The 19,744-nt window shown below is 38.0% G+C and overlaps 2 protein-coding genes across 2 annotated transcripts; both read left to right on the top strand.

Moving 5' to 3' along the window:
• Positions 1–596: 596 nt before the first annotated feature.
• LOC131907808 (olfactory receptor 4C45-like) lies at positions 597–1,529 on the top strand. Its single transcript, XM_059258895.1, has one exon. It carries the CDS (start codon positions 609–611, stop codon positions 1,527–1,529), a length of 921 nt encoding a protein of 306 aa, XP_059114878.1. The 5' UTR covers positions 597–608.
• Positions 1,530–12,597: 11,068 nt separating this feature from the next.
• Positions 12,598–13,509, top strand: LOC131908358 (olfactory receptor 4C12-like). Its single transcript, XM_059259412.1, has one exon. The coding sequence runs from the start codon at positions 12,601–12,603 to the stop codon at positions 13,507–13,509; it is 909 nt and encodes a 302-aa protein (XP_059115395.1). The 5' UTR covers positions 12,598–12,600.
• Positions 13,510–19,744: the final 6,235 nt, after the last annotated feature.

Raw genomic sequence — 19,744 nt, 5'->3', positions numbered from 1 at the left:
TTATATTAATGAGCTGTAAAAAAATCCTTTTGTCATTCAGAAAGTAAGTAACTCTCCCTGTAGTTCTGTCTCTGTCCCTGTGTTCATGTGCATCATATGATACAGAGGAATCATATACACAGGACACAGGATCTTTACATCCAGCAAGGCTTCAGGCTTTAGTTCTTTAGTGTAATAATGAATTTCACAAACACTGTGTTCATAGACCTCTAACATTCACGTTCATGCACAAATGTAATTTCAAATAAATTGAGATTCATGCTATTTGTCCCACAAGAAAAATAAAGAAGGCCACCTTTGAGATTTTTCCCAGGATTTTTTTTAAAGGTTGATAGTTAACCTTCAGCCAACAACTATAATTAGACTTTGCTTTGTTTTAGTGTTATAATAAAGTACTAATACTAAGCTAACCCACGTTCCATCTTCAAAATTATCTGCAAAGTGATCTTAGGTATAAAAGTAAAAATGTAGCTTTTGATTTCAGTAGTTACAACAATGAGATGACAAGGTATTTCAATTTAGTATTTAAAATATTATTAATGGGACAGTCTATCTTTTTTTTTTCAGATGACTTTATGACCACAGCCTGAACTAAACTGTTTGAAAGGATGAACAATGTCACAGAATTCATCCTTCTAGGCTTGACTCAAGACCCAGATCTGCAGAAACTCTTATTTATTGTGTGCCTAATAATCTATTTGATCACAGTGGCAGGTAACATGCTCATCTCAGCTACCATCTTCATCAGCCCAGCCCTCGCTACCCCTATGTACTTTTTTCTGTCCTACTTGTCCATCATAGATGGTTTCTACTCTTCTTCCATAGCACCCAAAATGATCTATGACTTGATCTCTGAGAAGAGCAGCATATCCTTCAATGGCTGCATGACTCAGCTTTTTGTTGAGCATTTTTTCGCTGCAGCTGAAATCATCTTGCTGGTTTCCATGGCCTATGATCGCTACGTAGCCATCTGTAAGCCTTTGCACTACATGACCATCATGAGCCGACCTATGTGTGTATTTCTTGTGGGGGCTGCTATAGTCCTGGGATTCATCCATGGAGGAATACAGATTTTATTTATGGCCCAGTTACCTTTCTGTGGTCCAAATATCATTGACCACTTTATGTGTGATTTAATACCACTCCTGGAGTTGGCCTGCACTGACACTCACACTCTGGGGCCTCTGATTGCTGCCAACAGTGGGTCACTGTGTTTACTCATTTTCTCTATGCTGGTTGCTTCCTATATAGTCATCCTTCACTCCCTGAGGAATCATAGTTCAGAAGGGCGTCGCAAAGCCCTGTCTACCTGTGCATCTCATGTCACTGTTGTTGTCTTATTCTTTGTACCTTGTTCATACCTGTACCTAAGGCCCATGACCTCCTTACCCACGGACAAAGCCGTAACTGTGTTTTGCACTCTGGTGACACCTATGTTGAACCCTTTAATCTATACCCTCAGAAATGAGGAGGTCAAAAGAGTTATGAAGAAGCTCTGGGGTCAAATGTGGAAAGCTGATGATGCATAAACCCAGTGATTTGTGTTTTTAAAAACAAAGTCTCATGCTGTTTCATGGACACTTGTTCTCCTTTTTAAATGGTTAAAATGATGATAGTGAATTATATCCTATTTGCACCAAATTTTCATTGAATAGTAACTATACCTCTGAGTGGAGTACAATGTGACAATGCATGCAGATAATACATATAAGAAAGTAATATATATGAGGAGGTCAAGAAGGTTATTAGAAAGCTCCTGGGTCAAATATGGTCAAACAATGGTTAAAGAAGTCTTATGATTTTCTATTTTTAGACAGGAATAGGTAGTGATAGTTTATGTAGATTTCTTTTCCCTAAGTGATTTAAATTGAGGTAGCCAATTATACCCTGTATCAGAATTAGCATATTTATATATATTAATGCAATCGATGCAGTGTAATAACATATGTAGACAATGTGTATGATAACATCAGGATGATAAGGATTTCTGTGACATTATAGATTCATCATTTTTTTTTGGTGCTTAGAATCTTAAATCCTGTTCTAATTTTTATAGTATCTAAAATAAGTTATTATGAATTATGGTCACTCTATTCTGTTTAGAATGTATTTCTCCTATTGAATCATATTTTGGAATTTTTTTTTTATCCCAAGTCTCTCTGTTCTTCCCCTTTCTCACCCTTCCTAAACTGCAGAGACCTTTATTCTATGTTCGAGTTTAGTGAGATAATGACAACAAATGCTGATGAGGATCCAGGGAAAGGGGTCCCTTATTAATCTGTGGAAGGGTAAACTAGTACAGGTATTGTGGAAATCAGGTTTTTTTTTTAAAAAAAAAACAACAACTAAAAACAGAACAATATGACCCACTCCTGGGCATCTACTCAATGGACTCTAATATACAACAGAGATATCTGTACATTTGTGTTGGTTGCTTCTCTCTTCACACTAGCTAAGAAATGGAATTCTCCAATGTGTTTATTGACTGGTGAATGGATAATGAAATATGGCAACACACATTAATTTTATTACATAATAAAGAAAAATGAAACCAAACAATTTTATAAAAATAGGTGAGACTAGACTACTGAGTGAGGTAACCCAGGTCCAGAATGACAAATATTGTATGTTCTCTCTCCCATGTGGGTCCTAGCTTTAAATTTTTACATTTCTGTATTTAAGTTAAAATCTCTTTAGAGCCCCTAAAGCAAGAGAGGAATCAGATAAGGTGTGAAAAAGGAAAGGACTTGGGGAGGAGCAAGCATGAAACACATACGATATGAAAGTAGGGGTGCAAATACTAGGGTTGAAGTGTTTAAATGGGTATTGGGGCAGGATGAGGGAAAATGGTAGTGATGGGGAGGGATAAACAAAAACTAGGAATGTAGGAGAAATGATACGGAAACCTATGACTTTATGAACTAAATAAAAGGGACAACTAGTCTACCTGGGTCAAACCCACTATTTTTTTTTTTTTTTGAGACAGGGTTTCTCTGTGTAGCTTTGCACCTTTCCTGAGACTCACTTGGTAGTCCAGGCTGGCCTCGAACTCACAGAGATCCGCCTGGCTCTGCCTCCCGAGTGCTGGGATTAAAGGCGTGCACCACCACCGTCTGGCTGTTTTTTTTTTGTTTTTTTTTTTTTTTTTTTGCTTAATTTTATTTTTATTTTTGTTTGCTTTTTTAAAAAAAATCATTTATTTTGTTTTTTGAGACTATAACCATACCATTTCCTCCTTTCTTTCCTTCCTCTAAGTCCTCCCATATAATCCTTACTCTCTTTCAGATCCATGACCTCTTTTTTGTTATTATTGTTACATACATATATGTATATACATATATATTCCTAAATACACAAATACAAACTGCTCAGTCTATGTAATGATGAGTCAACAGAAAGATTAGTAAGAGCCAAAGAAACTACACCAATGAGTTCTCACCAACATGACTGCTGAAACATGAGCTAAACAAGGACAACATCAACAGACATACTTATATGGACAGGGAAAAGGCCCAGAGGACTCAATGAAGAACCACAAGCAATGAAGGAATACCGGAAGCAGGAGAAATAGTCTTATCCAGGGAAGAGTACATCAACGGATTATCCAATACTAAATTGTAGTCTTGAAATCATGCATACAATTAATATATTTTTTAGAGTTTAACAAGTGGATAATGCTGCTCTCAGAGGCCACAGTTTGCTGAACAAAAATCCCAGGACTCCATCAGCCTAGGGGAAAGCAATACTATTGTTCTACTAAAGGAATATAGCAATAAAAGTGACTCTCAATGACATTCTGCTATACCCATAGACCTGTGCCTCACTCACCCATCATAAGAGAAGCTTCCTCCTGCAATAGGTGGGAACTGACACAGAGGCCCACAACTGGACAATGTACAGAGAATGAGAGACCTTGGAACACCCAGTCCTGAATGCAATGTCTTCATCAAGCCCATCCCTTCAGGATTCAGTGAATTACACTGAAGAGGAGGCAGGAAGACTGCTAGAGCCAGAGGGGATGGATAATATCAGGGAAACAGTGTCTTTCACATACAACAGTGCAGATCACGTACGAACTCATAGAGACTGTGACAGCACACTCATGACCAACACAAGTATAAACCAGATAGCATCTCAGCATTCATATGGGGAAGTTAGTATGAGTTCCCATTCCCCACCAAGAAGATATCTCTAATTAACAACTGCTCATGCAAAGAAATATTAATTTCTCTAAGGGAGTCTCACTGGGTACACGAAACACACTTAAGAGCAGGTCCCATGCTCAGCAGTGGGATGATCAACTCAAAATGAACTCAATGGTATTTTTGGACATTATTTTTATTTCATTTTACTCCTTTTTTCCAGACAGGGTTTCTCTGTGTAGTTTTGCGCCTTTCCTGGAACTCACTTTGTAGCCCAGGCTAGCCTCGAACTCACAGAGATCCACCTACCTCTGCTTCCTGAGTGGTGGGATTAAAGGTGTGCGCCACCACAGCCTGGCTCGTTTTACTTTTTAGGGGGCATTTTTTAAAAAATCAACCTTACTTGTCTTTTGCTTGTATATTATAGTTTTCAATTTTGTGTCTTTATGGATTTTGTATTTACCTCTATATTCATTTTCTGTATGTCTTCCTTTGTTTTTTGTTTCCCTTCATTAATTGTTTTTATTGTTCTATTTTTAAATCCTTGTTTATTTGTCTTTATTTACCTGTTTTTTTTTGTTTTATTTTGAAAGAGAAAGAAGGCCTGGTGTTGGAAGGGCAGGGAAGCAGAGAGGATCTGGGGGGAGAAACTGTGATCAGAATATCTGTATGAAAATAATTTTATTTCAATAAAAAAATAAAAACATCTGAAAAAGTGCTAGCAAGGATGTGGGAAAGAGGGAACTCTCCTTAACTGTTGATGGGATTGCAAACTTCTGAAGACACTTTAGAAATCAGTGTGGAATATCCTCAAAAAGGTATATCTACCATGTGAGCCTGATATATCACTCCTTAGCATATATCTAAAGGACTCAATAGCCCATTTCACAGACACCTGCTCAGCCATGTTCATTGCTATTTTATTTACATAACTAGGAAATTAAAACAACTTAAATTTCCTTCAACTGGTGGATTGGTAATAAAGGTATAGTACATATGCACAATGTAATTCTATTCATCTTTAAAGAAAAATGTCATAATTGTAGGTAAATGTATGGAACTAGAAAATATTAAACCTAGTGAGATAATCCTGACTCAGAAAGTCAATACCCCATGGTCTCTCTTCTTTGCATATCCTAGCTCTGAATCTCTAGATATAAGTGTATAAACTGGAGTGGCCACAGAAACTGGGGAAGTAAAAAGGGATCACAAAGGAGAGGGAGAGAAGGAGCTTTAGAGAGGGACATAGTATTATGAAGGGGAAAATGGGGTGGGGTTTAACTGGGAGGGCAAAGAGGGCAATACATATGGAGAGGTAGAGGGAAGGATAAATAATACTAAGGATGTTTAAAAAGCCATAGGAAACACATTATTTTGTGGTTACTTAAAAAAGCATTTATATTAGTATGAGTGTACACACACACCTATGAAGTTTGATTGAAATTGTGCCTCTTGGGGTGATAATGCCCTCCCCAAGAACCATAGACTATTTAACAAAAACTCCAGTGCCAGTGCCAGGCATGATAAACTTCTCCTTGAGTTCTTGGTCAGTGAAAATGAAGAGGTTTCCAAGATAATACAGGCTATTGCTGTTGCCACTAGTTTCCTCAAATAACTTGAAGGTAAGACCTCCTTGCTAAAGACACTGCATGCTTTGGACACAGGACTTGGAGGAATCATGCTAGAACTGAATGGAAGTCTCCTCCTGAGGACTGGTACTCATAGTGTTTGAAGTTACTGTGTGAGATGTCATGAGAGAAAAGCAATCAACAGTCCTACCCAGTTATAAAGCTTATGAAGTACAATAATGACCAGCCTGCCAAGATATACCAATTGGTGTAATAATGGCATTATTGTGTTGGGGGTAACCAACAGCTGCCTAATTCAACTTTAGACCCACTCAATAGGAAGGATTTCATGCCTGACACTATAAACCTAGCCAACTACCAACGGCTGGTAAGTCATGGACCCTAGAAGAAATCCTACTGGGGTCACTTTCCTAAACCAACACAATACTTATTCTTATATCCACAGATGAGTGTAGCTCCTAACTCTCACAGAAGAAACTTCTTCGGGCTGGAGTGATAACTCAGTGGGTAAGGGCACTTTTTATTCCTGTAAAGAACTTTGTTTCCAGCACCTACATGGAAGCTCACAACCACCCATCACCCTAGTTCCAGGGGATTTGATGCCCTTTTCTGATTATGAGTTCCCAGCATGCCTGTGCACTTACACCCACATCCACACACCCCTCCTTACTCAGCCCTTAAACATGAAAAAAAGAGGCTTCTTGGTGAAGCAGATAGGGACCATTGCAGAAATTTACAACTGCTCAAAATTCAGAGAACACCTGACCATGAGATACTCAACCAAAACTGGTACATTCATAACATACTGTTACATCTAAGGCTCAGGGAATATCCTGACAGAGGGAGTGGAAAGACTGTAAAAGCCCGAGTGTGAGGACATCTGTTGTGAGGTAGTATTTGCTATATATGACAGGGAAGCTGCACCCATGAAATCTCAACAATATAGCTTCCTAAAGAAGACCTGAACAGTGACAACAACAGATGACATGTAAACATGGTTGGGAAAATCTCACAAGGCCCTATCTATGAGCCACAAGAAATTAAAGGCTACTGAGAGAGGGGTAACTAGTCTTGTTTAGTCATGAGCTCTTTTAGTCATGAGATTATCCAATTACAAGTAGTCAGCTCTAAACATGTACACATGCCAGCAACATGAAATGAACTCTTCAGGGGCCCTCTGTCTGTCTATCTGTCTGAATGTCTGTCTGTCTGTCTATCTATCTATCTATCATCATTTATCTATCTAATCTCACAGAATTACAGAAGAAGTCATGAATTTGAGAAGGAGTAAGGACAAGGGAGGAGTTGAAGTGGGAAAAGAGAGGAGGGAATGAGGGTATCACTGTGCTCATGTATGGAATTCTTGGGAAATAATTAGAGCACCAAGCTTTAAAGAAAGGGATATGACATAGACTTCCCATTTAAGGTTAAGAAACCCAAGGTCTCTTATTCTTTGCATGTTGGCCAGTTGTGAATTTCTGCATTAATTACTATCTATTACAAGAAGAAGCTTCTTTAATGAGTGTCGAGCAATGCACTGTTCTATGGGTTCAGCAATAAGCCATTAAGAATAATTTTAATTGCTATGTCCATTTAGCAGGATAATAATAGCTTATTTCTCCCTGAGGTTCACGATCTATCTAGTCCTAAGTTCTTGGTATCATTGAACATGTTAGGTATGGGTTCCATCTCATTGAACCTTAAATACAAACAGAGAGTGGTTGGTTGCTCCCATAACATTCATTTCACTATTTTGTCAGATGTCATATCTCTCCAGGAAGCTCATTATTGTAGCTTCCAGGGTTCACAGCTGAGTGAGATGATTACATTTTTTCTCTAGCAGTAAATACGTACAGCACCTCTCAGGACTGTGAGGTTATGTCTAGTAAGGATGAAGCTTCCAATTGTGTACCAGTTTGATTTCTACATGTGCTTTTATGTAAGTATGAGGTATCTTCAACAATAGGGTCTTAGTTCCAAGTTTTTGAGGATAACAAATAGTATTGACAATAGCTGTAGTATTTGGAGGGTGTTATAGGATGTCATTGATGAACAACTGAAAAAGAGACACTCCACTCTTTTCACTGGGTTTTTATTTGGTAGCATATGGTATCTGTTTGGGGTATTAAAGAGCAACTTCATTTAAACTATTTTAAAATATGTGTACATAAATATGTTAGGAAGCTTATATAATACTAGTAGATTTCCATCTGGTTTTTCTAAAAAGTATTTAGTGTTAGTCATCTATCCTTAGATTCCCTTCTCTACCCTGCTGTCCTATCCCCCACCTTATTTAATCATCCCTAATCCATTTTATTCCTTTATCCCTTTATAACACTATAGTCTATTTCCCAGTCGTTGAAGATCCCTTTCTACCCCATAGTCCCTTACTAGCTACCTAAATTAAACACATATCTGTGTGGGAGAGTGGAAAGATTGTAGGAGTCAGAGGTGGCCGATGACCTCAACGAGGTAGTGTTTTCCAGACAGGCCATAGCAGAAGCACATATGAACTTACAGAGATTGTGACAGCTTGCATAACACCTGAAGAAGCTCATGCTAGACAGGCATGGGTGAGAGGAGATGGCTATGAAGTCTCACCCCTCACTAAGGAATCATTGGTATTTGATTGCTGCTGGGTAAGGGAAAGTCACTTTTCTTCAATGGAGTGACACTTGCTAAAAGGACCACACTCTAGGGAAGGCCCCACTCCAGGGGCCAATAGAAACTGAACTCCATTTTTTTTGTTTGTTTGATTGAAAGAGAGAGAGGGAGGGAATAAGGAAGGGAAGAGGGGAGTGGGGGAAGGAACATGAGCATGAGTTGGGCTCTCAAAATTAAGTGGATAGAGAAGTAAGGAAGACCTGGGAGAAGTTAGGGGAAGGGACTGGATATGATAAAAATATATTGTATGAAATTATCCAAGAATGAATAAAGGCCTGGGAATTGAAGAGATGACCCATAGGTTAAGAGCACTTTCTGCTCTTGTACCTGATGTCAGGTACCTGATGTCAGTTTGTGGCTCCCCAAAGCAGGCAATTTATAACTGCCTATAATTCTAGTGCCTCGGAATCATCACCAGCTGACCTCTGCAGGCACTTGGATGTGTGTAGTCACACATAAATTAGGCAGGCACACACACAAATAAAATTAAATAAATCTTTTAAAAAAGTAGAGCCTGTGACCTCCCCATTTCTTACTATTGTTACAGATAGTCTTGTGTCAGCCCAGTACAGGTAGCTACATTTGGTGTGAGTTAATAATTGCAATTGTGTGGGTTCTAGATCATGGCATTTTGTGGCTCTTGACCCTTTCTTCCAACTCTTAGAAACTACACCTCTTCTGCCTTATAGGGTGGGTCTTATTTAGTGTTTGACTTAACACATTTGTCATTTACTCTGTACCTTGAGCAGCCATGGGTGGCTGCATTCACCAACCTTTATTGTAAGGAGAAGCTCCTCTGATTGAGACTGGGAACCACTTTTGTTTATGATTCTAAATTATTATATAATTATAAATTACTATATGATTATAATTATTATTATTTAGACAGTTTGCTGCTGTCATTTTGTTTATGCTTTATTTATAAGTTTCTCACATGGGTCTACTACCTCTCAAGACCTGGATTGTTAGCCAGGCTCACGGTACCAATCATTGATTCCCTTCCTCCCCTGAGGAGTGAGCCTGGGATCTAACCAAAGAGCACTTTGTTACTCACATCACAGCCACTTTTAGCTATTTAAATAACATTCATTGAATAAAAACTAGAGAGACAAATTATTCAGATTCTGATTGCAGGTTGGTGATTGGCTCAGTGCTGTAGATACATTTCTAACCAGTCTTATTCACTTTCAGAGAGACAGTTAAGAGGGTGGGACACGTGTTTGACATTTTGACAATGGCTTTTAAAATTAATTGTCCTTACCACAGGGTGGAGTTACCTCTAGTATAAAGTTCATGTATTTATATTCTAAGAATTTAAGCCTGAGAGTGCAACTACTAGGCTTTCTGGGTAGAGTTCATATCAAAGGCAGTGGCTTTCCTCTCAGTCACACTCTGCAGTTACAACTGGAAATCTGAGAGGAAGAAGTCTGACTCTCAAGGACCAACTGTGCCACTGGGAACTTCCCATCCACGCTTTAAGACTTAGAGTCTAAGTGAATGCTTGGAAGCATTGGTTGCAGGAGAGGTCTCACCCAGGGAATGCTTTATTGGCTGTTTGTACTTGGAAATCAATCTTGCTCTTCTTTAAAAGTCATGACCTAGTTCCTAGTGTCCAGATCAAGACAACTGGGCAAAGCACTGGATGAAAATTAGTAAACCTTGTGACTTCTCTGAGCTTCACAGAGAACTAGATGAATGGGTGCTGCTGGAACCATTGCTGTCTTTTCACCATCAAGGGCCATGAATTTGAAGGAGAGTGCGGTGGAGGTTTATGAGAGGGTTTGGAGTGAGGAAAGGGGGGAAATGTAACTCAATTATAATCTCAAGAAATAAAAAAGGAAAAAAAACCTTGACTTGTGTTTAAGCACAGTATCAGCATATCTACTACCTGAGACAGTGTATCCATGGCTGGAATGAGACATCTCAGACCTGCAGACAGCATAAATGTTGGTAAGTAGGATAAGCATAGATTCTCTTTTCTTATTTTTAAATTTATTTCATGTTTTTCTTTTACAGAAACACTGTTTTTAACAGTAAATTAATATGACATTTGTTCTGGCTGCACATAATTTTCAGTGAGGCAAATTCTGATAGAGTCTGTTTTAAGTATTTGTTGCATCCATGGCAAGGGTGTAGTTCTTAACTCTGTATGGAATTGTGCAAACTGAGCCCTTTCCCTTGACAGTGTGCAAGAATGATCTATGATACTTATTTGCCAGCGTTTTCTTCTGTTGTTAACCCTAAGGGCCATGACTATCAAGTGAATTTGATAAAACTTGGATTTAAAGTTGTTTAGATTTCAAAAGTTTTTTTGAAATACTGTCTTCTTAAAAATGAAGCTGCGTTGGTGAGATAGTCAAGTCTGGCAACCCACGTTTGAATCCCTGGAATCCATGAACCCATGTAAAGGTGTAAGGGAGGAGTGAACTAACTCCACAAAGTTGTCTTCTGGTCTCCCTTTATCCCAACTCTCTGTCTCTCTCTCCAACTATAAAAAAAAATCTCCCTCAAATGATTTTATGTCCATTATCTTCTAATTTTTCTCTCCAGTTTTTCCTCTTTTCTTTCACTCTTTTTATTTCCCTTTTTCTTTTCTTCTATTCTTACTTTGTTTTCTCTGCTTCATTTAGTCCATCTCTCCATTCCCCCATCCATACACAATACTTGCACTGTCTTCAAGTGTCTTATAGCTTCTAGGACAGCTTCATAGTTACAAGCACAAACTAAGCATTTATCTGAACAGTAAACTTGGTTGAATGTAATTGTCTCCACCTTTAGCCACAGAAGCCAAGGTGGAAGAAGTGCATTTTTAGTGTATTGGTATATGGCTTTAAGAAATGAATCCAGAAATGCACAACTTCAACATAAATAAGAAAAATAAATCAAATATATTTTCTTGTGAAGGATGTTTTTCTTCCTCCTTTTAATATGATGAACTTTGTTTTTGACATTCATTCTTTTCTGTCTTGTTCAGAAAATCAAGGGTTAATCCCTTGATTAGCCTGTTTTCACAATCTTTTTCTTCTAGACATGTTCAGAGACTTTTTTAGAAAAAGTTTTCTTTATTAACACTTCTATGAGAACTGGTAAATTATGCAACAAATAAAATAGTAAATTAAACGCAATTTTAATTTTTGTAACAATTCTAAATTTAGGTATATTTTTCCTTAGGTTGATAGGTTTAAAACTGAAATATAAAATATTATGTAGTTAATAGTAATAGATCCAGGACTCTAAAATATGCGCCTGGAGGTTTAAGATTATTGATCATTATACGTAAATACATTTTAAAGTTTCCTTTTCTTTCTCTCTTTCTCCCTTTCTTTTTCTTTGTCCTTTTTCTCTCCCCTTCTTTGAGTAAATGCTTTGAGCATTTATGTTTTGGTCAGTACTGGGACTACCGCAAAAATAAGAGTGACTAAAATGTGGGTAAGCAGAATTTTTACATTCAAGGACCCCTTCGCTGAGTGCCGAGAGGTGAGCCTGAGACTGTGTCACAGTTTCTGTAATGAACATTTATCACAACCTCTGAACTTACATACCGAAAAAACTAAGAAGCTTCCAGACAAGTAAAGCAGGAAAAAGATGGCCCATGAAAGTCTCTGGGTGTCCTTCAATCTTTTATAAGACATAAAACTAGATAAAAAAATGGATTTTTCTTTGGTAAGATGCGTAGATTTTTGTGTAGCTTTTACAAGCTACATATATGGCCAGATCGTGGATTGACTTTTACAACTTCATGAATCAAAATATTCTCTTTTGACTTCAAAAATCACATTTTTATAAACCTAAAATATTGAAAACATCTGAGGAAATTATAAATAAAACAAGCATACTTTCACTGTTACACGTGTAATGTGAAAAATGAAACAGCTGTTACAACATTGTACTTGTTTTAACTTTTTTATTCTTGAGAATTTTATACATGTATACAATGAAATCTGATCATGTTTATCTTCTTCCCATCTCCAATCCCTCCCACATTCTTTTCAATAGGCCCCCTACCAACTTAATGCCTTTTTAAAATTACCCACTGAGTCCAGTTAGTAGTGTCCAAATGTAGAAGGGTGTGGAGGCTACTCCCGGAGCATGCTTTTGTTTCCTGTGAAACTGAAAGAAACAAGGCAGCCAGAGTTTAAGTCTTGTGAGTGTGTTGTTTATTTTTAGGACTTTTACCTGTCAGTTGAGCTGAATCGATAGAGAAGATGAATAATATCACCGAATTCATCCTTATCGGATTGACTCAAAATATGAAGCTTCAGATATTTTCATTTGTCGTGTTTCTCATTGTCTATCTGCTCACCTTGGCTGGCAACATGCTTATCATGGTCACCATCAGCAGCAGCAGGGCGCTGGGATCCCCGATGTACTTCTTCCTCTCTTTTCTGTCTCTGATTGATGGCTGCTGCTCCTCTTCCATGACTCCTAAGATGCTGGCTGACTCTCTCTCTGTGAAGAAAACCATTTCTTTCAGTGGATGCATGACTCAAGTCTTTGCTGAGCATTTTTTCGGTGCTGCTGAGATCATTCTTCTCACTGTGATGGCTTACGACCGCTATGTGGCCATTTGTAAACCCCTGCGCTACACGATCATCATGAACAGATTTGTGTGTGGCCTCTTGGTGGGAGTGGCCTGGGCTGGAGGTTTTATCCATGCAACCATTCAGATCCTCTTCACAGTTTGGCTGCCTTTCTGTGGCCCCAACGTCATAGACCACTTTATGTGTGACCTGACCCCATTGTTGAAACTTGTCTGCATGGACACACACACCTTGGGTCTCTTTGTTGCTGCCAACAGTGGCTTCATCTGTCTACTAAACTTTCTACTTCTGATGATCTCCTATATAGTCATATTAGATGCTCTGAAATCTCACAGCAAGGAGGGAAGGCGCAAAGCCCTCTCCACCTGTGTCTCTCATATCACAGTGGTCATCTTATTTTTTGTGCCTTGCATATTTGTGTATCTGCGCCCAGTAATGACTTTCTCTATTGATAAAGCTGTGGCTGTATTTTACACCATGATTACTCCTATGTTAAACCCCTTAATTTATACCCTCAGAAATGCCGAGGTAAAAAATGCTATGAAGAAAATTCTGGGTCAAAAGTTGACTTAAATGTTGAAGGAATCACATAGCATGAATTATCCTTCAAAAGCTATAAAAAATTACTCTTAAGATTCTGAGCTAGGTGAACAGTATATGTTAAAGTGTGTTGTTGGTATGTCAAGCTCTCAAAGAAATGATAATACATTAAATTAGTATTATAAAAATATCCCACTTAGATTTAATCATTGCTCATTTGCTTGCCAAACTTCAGTGTGCTGTGAGGTTAAGGTTCTTGTTGAAGTGTATGTTCCTAGGACACAGCGCTAGTAGTCACAGACTGGAGGGCTATTGTTGACAGACATATCTTCATTTGGGGTAAACTTTCTGGATTTATCTAAGCAAATTCCCTACATATACACTTTGAGAAATAATATTCTTGCCTATTAAAATATTATATTATTAAATAATTTCTTGGGCTATACATTTCATAGCAAAACTACTCCTTGCTACCTGTGACAGGCTGGAGACCTGACCTTGGGGGCATGAGAACGGAGGAGCTGGCCCTGCACCTCACCAAGTGTAGCATTCTGGAGAATGGGTCCTGCACCTCACCTGGGCAAAATAGTAGAGCTGCCCTGGTGGTGTGAGTGTAGGTGAGCTGGACCTGAGGATGTGAGAGCAGAAGAACTGGTCCCTCACCTTCCTGTCTGCCTCATGCGGTGAGCTAGCCAGGGTAGTGCTGGAGAGCTAGCCTGGGTGGTGACAATGAGGGAAAGCTGGCAGGCTGACTAACCCAGCTACCACCCAGGCCTGGGACCAGGACTCTGAGATAGCCCACCTCAACACTCACCTTATCTATGAACTGCTGGAGCATGTGAAGGGCCTCAACCTGTAGATCCAAAGTTACAGGATCTTCAGGATACAAGGCAACAACAGGATGTCCAAGAAAGGCCCAGTGAGAGCCCAGTATTGATAGGGCAGCAAGAGCCAGAGGCCTCAAACCAGACCAATGACTCATTGCAATGAACACTTACAAATAAACATGTATGAACTAAAGGGTTTACTATGTGACTCACTGGGCCACACTACAGCTTCCATGCAAAGATTTAATCATTTTTTTGTTTTGTTTTTGTTTGTTTATGGTTTTTGGTTTTCATTTTTAAATTTTGTTTTGTGGAGCATTGTAAGGGCATAGGGCAGATGATAGGGGACAAAGAGATGAATGGGGTTCTGAGCCCCCTCAGGATGTGAAACTCACAAAGAAACAATAAAAAGTAAAAAGAGTAAATAAGAAAGTATATCCCTAAACAATGATGATAATCACAAAGTTACATCTTCATGAATTGTGGGATAAAAGGCTGTATCCTGTAACAAGAACTGCTAAATGGTCTTATTAATAAAAAACCCAGAGTCAGATATTGGGGTGAATGCTGAAAGATCAGAGAAACAGAACAAGCCACAGCCAACAACCTCACCTTACCAGAGCATGAGTTTCTGTTTCCTCACACCTTGTATACCTTTCTGTGTCCTGACATGTTACTTCCTGGGATTAAAGGCGTGTGTCCTTCCCAAGCAAAGAAATGAGATCTCAAGTGCTAGGATTAATGGTGTGTGCCACCATGCCTGGCTCTGTTCCCACTGTGTCCTTGAACTCACAGAGATCCAGATGGATCTCTGCCTCCCAAGTGATAGGATTAAAGGTGTGTGCCTCCACTGCCTGACATCTATGTCTAATCTAGTGGCGGGCTCTGTCTTCTGATCCCCAGATAAGTTTGTTAGATCATAAATAAAATATCACCACATTATTCTTAACTCAACTTGTTCTACAGTTAAAGTTCTACCTCCTCAGAGGTCTTCAAATGCTCATATAAAGCCATTCTTCACTATTTAAATCACCACATACATCTTTAACATTTTCTCAATAACATTTCACCATCTGAGTATCTTAGTTGCTTTATAAATTCTGTGAAAGTGGGGGCATCGGCTGCCTCATCCACTCCCACTTTTGTAATACCTAGACTTAGTATAGCACAAATATTCACTAAATAAATGATCATCATGTCCACGTGACACTCAAGAATAAATTCATTTGAAAAAGAGATATTTGATAACTGGACTGCTTATAACATTGATCACTTTTAATTCTTGCTAATAAATTGAAATGGAGACATTAAGATCAGTTTAATATATCAAACAGGCTTCTTATTTAAACACACAGGATCTTCTGTTGCTAGGTTAAGTAGGAGGGGTTTATCACGTGCAGCGTATTTGTCTACATAGTTATTGGAGGGTTAGAATCACAGAGTGAAAGAACTGTCAGGAATAACTTGCTGAGGCACATTTGGTAGAGTAGACTGTCTGGAGGACATGTTGCTAGCGCTGAGACCTTGATCATGTGCTCACAGACATGACTCTGAAGGTGTGCTGTTTTTCTGACCTGAGGATCACTCATCTCTAGAGATTCAAGAAGAACCAACCACAGGTAATCACCTCCCATGTCACTCACATTAAAAAAAGTCCCAAATAAAACAACAACAACAACAACAACAACAACAAAAACCCACAAAAGATTTGTGTACTCTGTGTATCTGACACGATGCAAGGGGTTCATATACCTTATGTTGTGTTACCACAGTGCCTTGTGCTACGTAATCTTTCTTGCTTTTATTAGGAACCCATTCACATGCAGTCTCTAGGTTTTAGAGCACTCATTCATTCATTGTTGCCTAACACTCTCATCTCTCAACTGTGTCACAGTTTCTCATACATGAAATTTAGGGGACACATTCAAGCCATAGTACCCAATTTCAATATCACATATCACAATGGTTAAGTTTTAAAACAACCAATTAGTTCATAATAACACTATTATTGTTCATAGTTTATATTGGAGCTCACTTGTGATGGTGTGTTTTGTGGCCTTGGGAAAATGTACAATGATACACATCCTCTATCATAGCATCATACAGAGTACAGTGATATATGTTCTCTATCATAGCATCATACAGAGTACAATGATACATGTCCACTATCACAGCATCATACAGAGTACAATGATACATGTCCACTATCATAGCATCATCCAGAGTACAATGATACACATCCTTTATCATAGCATCATACACAGTATAATGATACACATCCTCTATCATAGCATCATACAGAGTACAATGATACACGTCCCCTATCATAGCATCATACAGAGTACAATGATACACATCCTTTATCATAGCATCATACACAGTATAATGATACACATCCTCTATCATAGCATCATACACAGTATAATGATACACATCCTCTATCATAGTTTCGTATAGAGCAGTTTCACTAAAGTGACTATCTTCTGTGCTCCACCAATTCACTTTCTCCTAAACTGATTACATCTGTTGATCTCTACTTCCTTCAAAGTTTTTTCCTTTAAAAAAATAGCAAGGAAATGGAGATCATCAATGAATGAATTGATAGTGAAAAAATTGCACATACACACAGTGAATTTTTGTTTACCCATAAAGAGGAATGAAATTATGAAACTTTCAGGAAAATGGATAGGAACTGGAAACATTGAAGTGACTCAGGCTCTGAAAGACAAGGATCACTTGTTCTCTCTTGCATGCATGTCTTAGTTTCTGATCTTTATATATGTATACATGGGAATGAGTGTGAACGGATTCCAGGAAATAGAAAGGGGCCATGAAAGGGTGGAAAAGAAGGCTTTAAAGGGGATTGGGGAGGGTAAGGGGACATGTGGTGCAAAGTTCTGGGGGGGACAAAATGGTTTAAGCATGGCTTGACGGGCCAGGGAGATGGAGAGAGAAAGGAAGGGGAGGCCAACAGTAACTAAGAAGTATATGGAGATGTTATCAGGAAACTTGCTAGTTTGTAAGCCAATTAAAGTATAAAAAACTAAAAATACTAAAGGAGGACTGAGGTACTTCTCTGTTCATTTCCTTTCCTCGCTTGCATTTTCTTCCATTTCCTCCACTTTTCCTCTTCTTTGTTGTCTTGCCCTTCTGCTTTCCTTCCTTTATTTATTCCTTTAATGCTGGAGATCGAATCCAAGGCATTGTACCGCCTTTCCCAATGCTCGACTTAGCTGTATACTAAGTAAGCCCTTAGCTTTTTACAATTCTTCATCTGCCTCCATATAAAGATGGTTCCCATCCCATCTATGCATTTCAGCTTAAGTATCACTTTTAAAATGACCTTTTATAATTACCTTAGTCACAGGTTACCTAGATGTTCTCTGTCATAATTCTTGAATGATTGTTTTATTAGAACCAATCATAGATTATAATTATATTTTAAAGGTTGCTCCCATTTTTTATTTTAAGGGGCCACGACCTTGAAAGAGAGCAAGGAGAAGCATATGAGAGGGCTTGGAGGCAGATTTCCATGTTGGACGTAGGCAGATTTCCACTTTGGACATAATTATATATAAGAGATGTAATTATATTATAATCTCAAAAATAATATAAAAAGTTCCTAAAATAGGGAAAGAAGAATGAAAAAAACAAGCCAAAATATATAAAGCCAATGCAGGTAAGCCTAAACTCTGTTTATTTGTTCTGTTCTGGTAACTATTGTAGATCCAGCTAATTGTATAGAACTTGAAACACAATAGAGCCTCATAATAGCTCAAATAATACATATGTAACAGTTAGCTGCTAACTAACTAAATACCTAATAACTAAATACTAAATAAATACCTAAAAGTATATACAGCTATACAACAACAGATGCAGAAAAAATCAAGTAAAAGGAATAAATAATTGGCTCTGACAAACCAGAACAGTGAGAAAAAAAAACAAAACTACCTTCACTAGAAATAGTGAACTGGGCTGATGGTTTAATCTTGACTGCTAATTGTCAATACAATTGTCAATACAATACAACTGTCAACTGTCCTACAATAGTTTCTGAAATGATGCTTTTCCTTTTTATATCCCCCTGTCTCTATGTGTCTGAATAATATGATGGGATTTTTATACGAAGATATTCTGTTAAATATTAGTGGGAGGTCACAGTGAATTTCATTAAGAGCTGGTCTTGGATACACTCCAGATGCTACGTTCCATGATGAGTGTAGGTGTCAGGTATAAAAACCTCCCGTGATCGTTGGTCCTGCTAGGCAGAACATGAAGCTCTCTTTGTCACTTATATAATTGCTCAGAAGCACTTTCTTTCACTTAAAGCATGATTTAAAAAAGGCACATGAATGATTTCTTCCAGTTTCAAGTGGATGTATTTGTCCAGAGGAGAAGAGGTGGGTTAAACACCTGGAGGGCAGCTGTTCTTTATTGAGGTTATTAGAAAATAAGTTAAGAGACAAAAATCTTTCTTATTATAAAGGCTGATGCTGTCTTATTATAGGGACACAGGATTTACCTGAATTTCTGTTGTTATTCTAACATCAAAAATACTAATTTTTGTTTGCATCATGTAGCTCATTTGAACCAGTTCCTCAAGGTAGACAATGATTTTCTGAAATAACCAGAAGACCAGAAAATAATTCACATGGTTTCAAAAATATCTTCAAGAAATAATGTAGCTTTTGCCTTCTATGTGCACACCCAATGGAAGAAGATATCGTGAAACAAAAAGTCCCTTTCAAACTGTAAAGAAACTCTCAAAAGGTAAGACTAGCAATTAGTAGCAGAAACTGGGTAAACTTTTCACTACACAATTATATCAATTGAGTTTATGACAATTAGTACATTGAGGAAACTTTTGCACGCACAAAGTTACAGAGAAGATTGCATGTGACATGTAAATGAATATAGTTTTGGAAAACCAAAGGAAATTGATAGCACTTATTTTGTGTCCTTGAAAGTTATAGTTCCAACTTGTAAAATAGAAGATTCTTGCTGAAAAGTGATTCCTCATCCAATATCAATGATTCTTTCCTTTGATATGAGCCCCTTGTGTAGACCTTGAACCTTTATAGGATAGTGATTCTTTGTGGTGTCTAGAAGTCTATCTTGATCATCACAATGTAATGTGTGTACTTATAGTCACTTGTCAAATACAGGTTGTAAGGCATTCACCATTATTTTAGATGGTGTGACAGGCTTCCTGTCTCTGAAATTAGTATACAGAAAAGAATAGATGGAACTAGGGGGACATAAAATTGTTTTGGACAGGAGAGTCAATGGGGCTTCATAAACTGGTGAATAACAAACATAGAAACAATGCAGGAGTGGAGGAAACTTTTAGAATTTGTTTTAACGTGGAACAAAGACAGAGTTATTACTTCATTAGAGAAAACTTGGAAGGAATGGATTCATTCTGAACAATTTTAAAT

This window comes from Peromyscus eremicus, chromosome 4 (assembly GCF_949786415.1).
Source record: "Peromyscus eremicus chromosome 4, PerEre_H2_v1, whole genome shotgun sequence".
NCBI lineage: Eukaryota > Metazoa > Chordata > Mammalia > Rodentia > Cricetidae > Peromyscus > Peromyscus eremicus.
Note: the sequence above shows the minus strand (reverse complement) of the source record. Positions and strands in the feature narration are given on the sequence as shown.

Coding starts and splice junctions, on each gene's coding strand:
- LOC131907808 (XM_059258895.1), top strand. CDS start 609: ATGAACAATGTCACAGAATTCATCCTTCTAGGCTTGACTCAAGACCCA.
- LOC131908358 (XM_059259412.1), top strand. CDS start 12,601: ATGAATAATATCACCGAATTCATCCTTATCGGATTGACTCAAAATATG.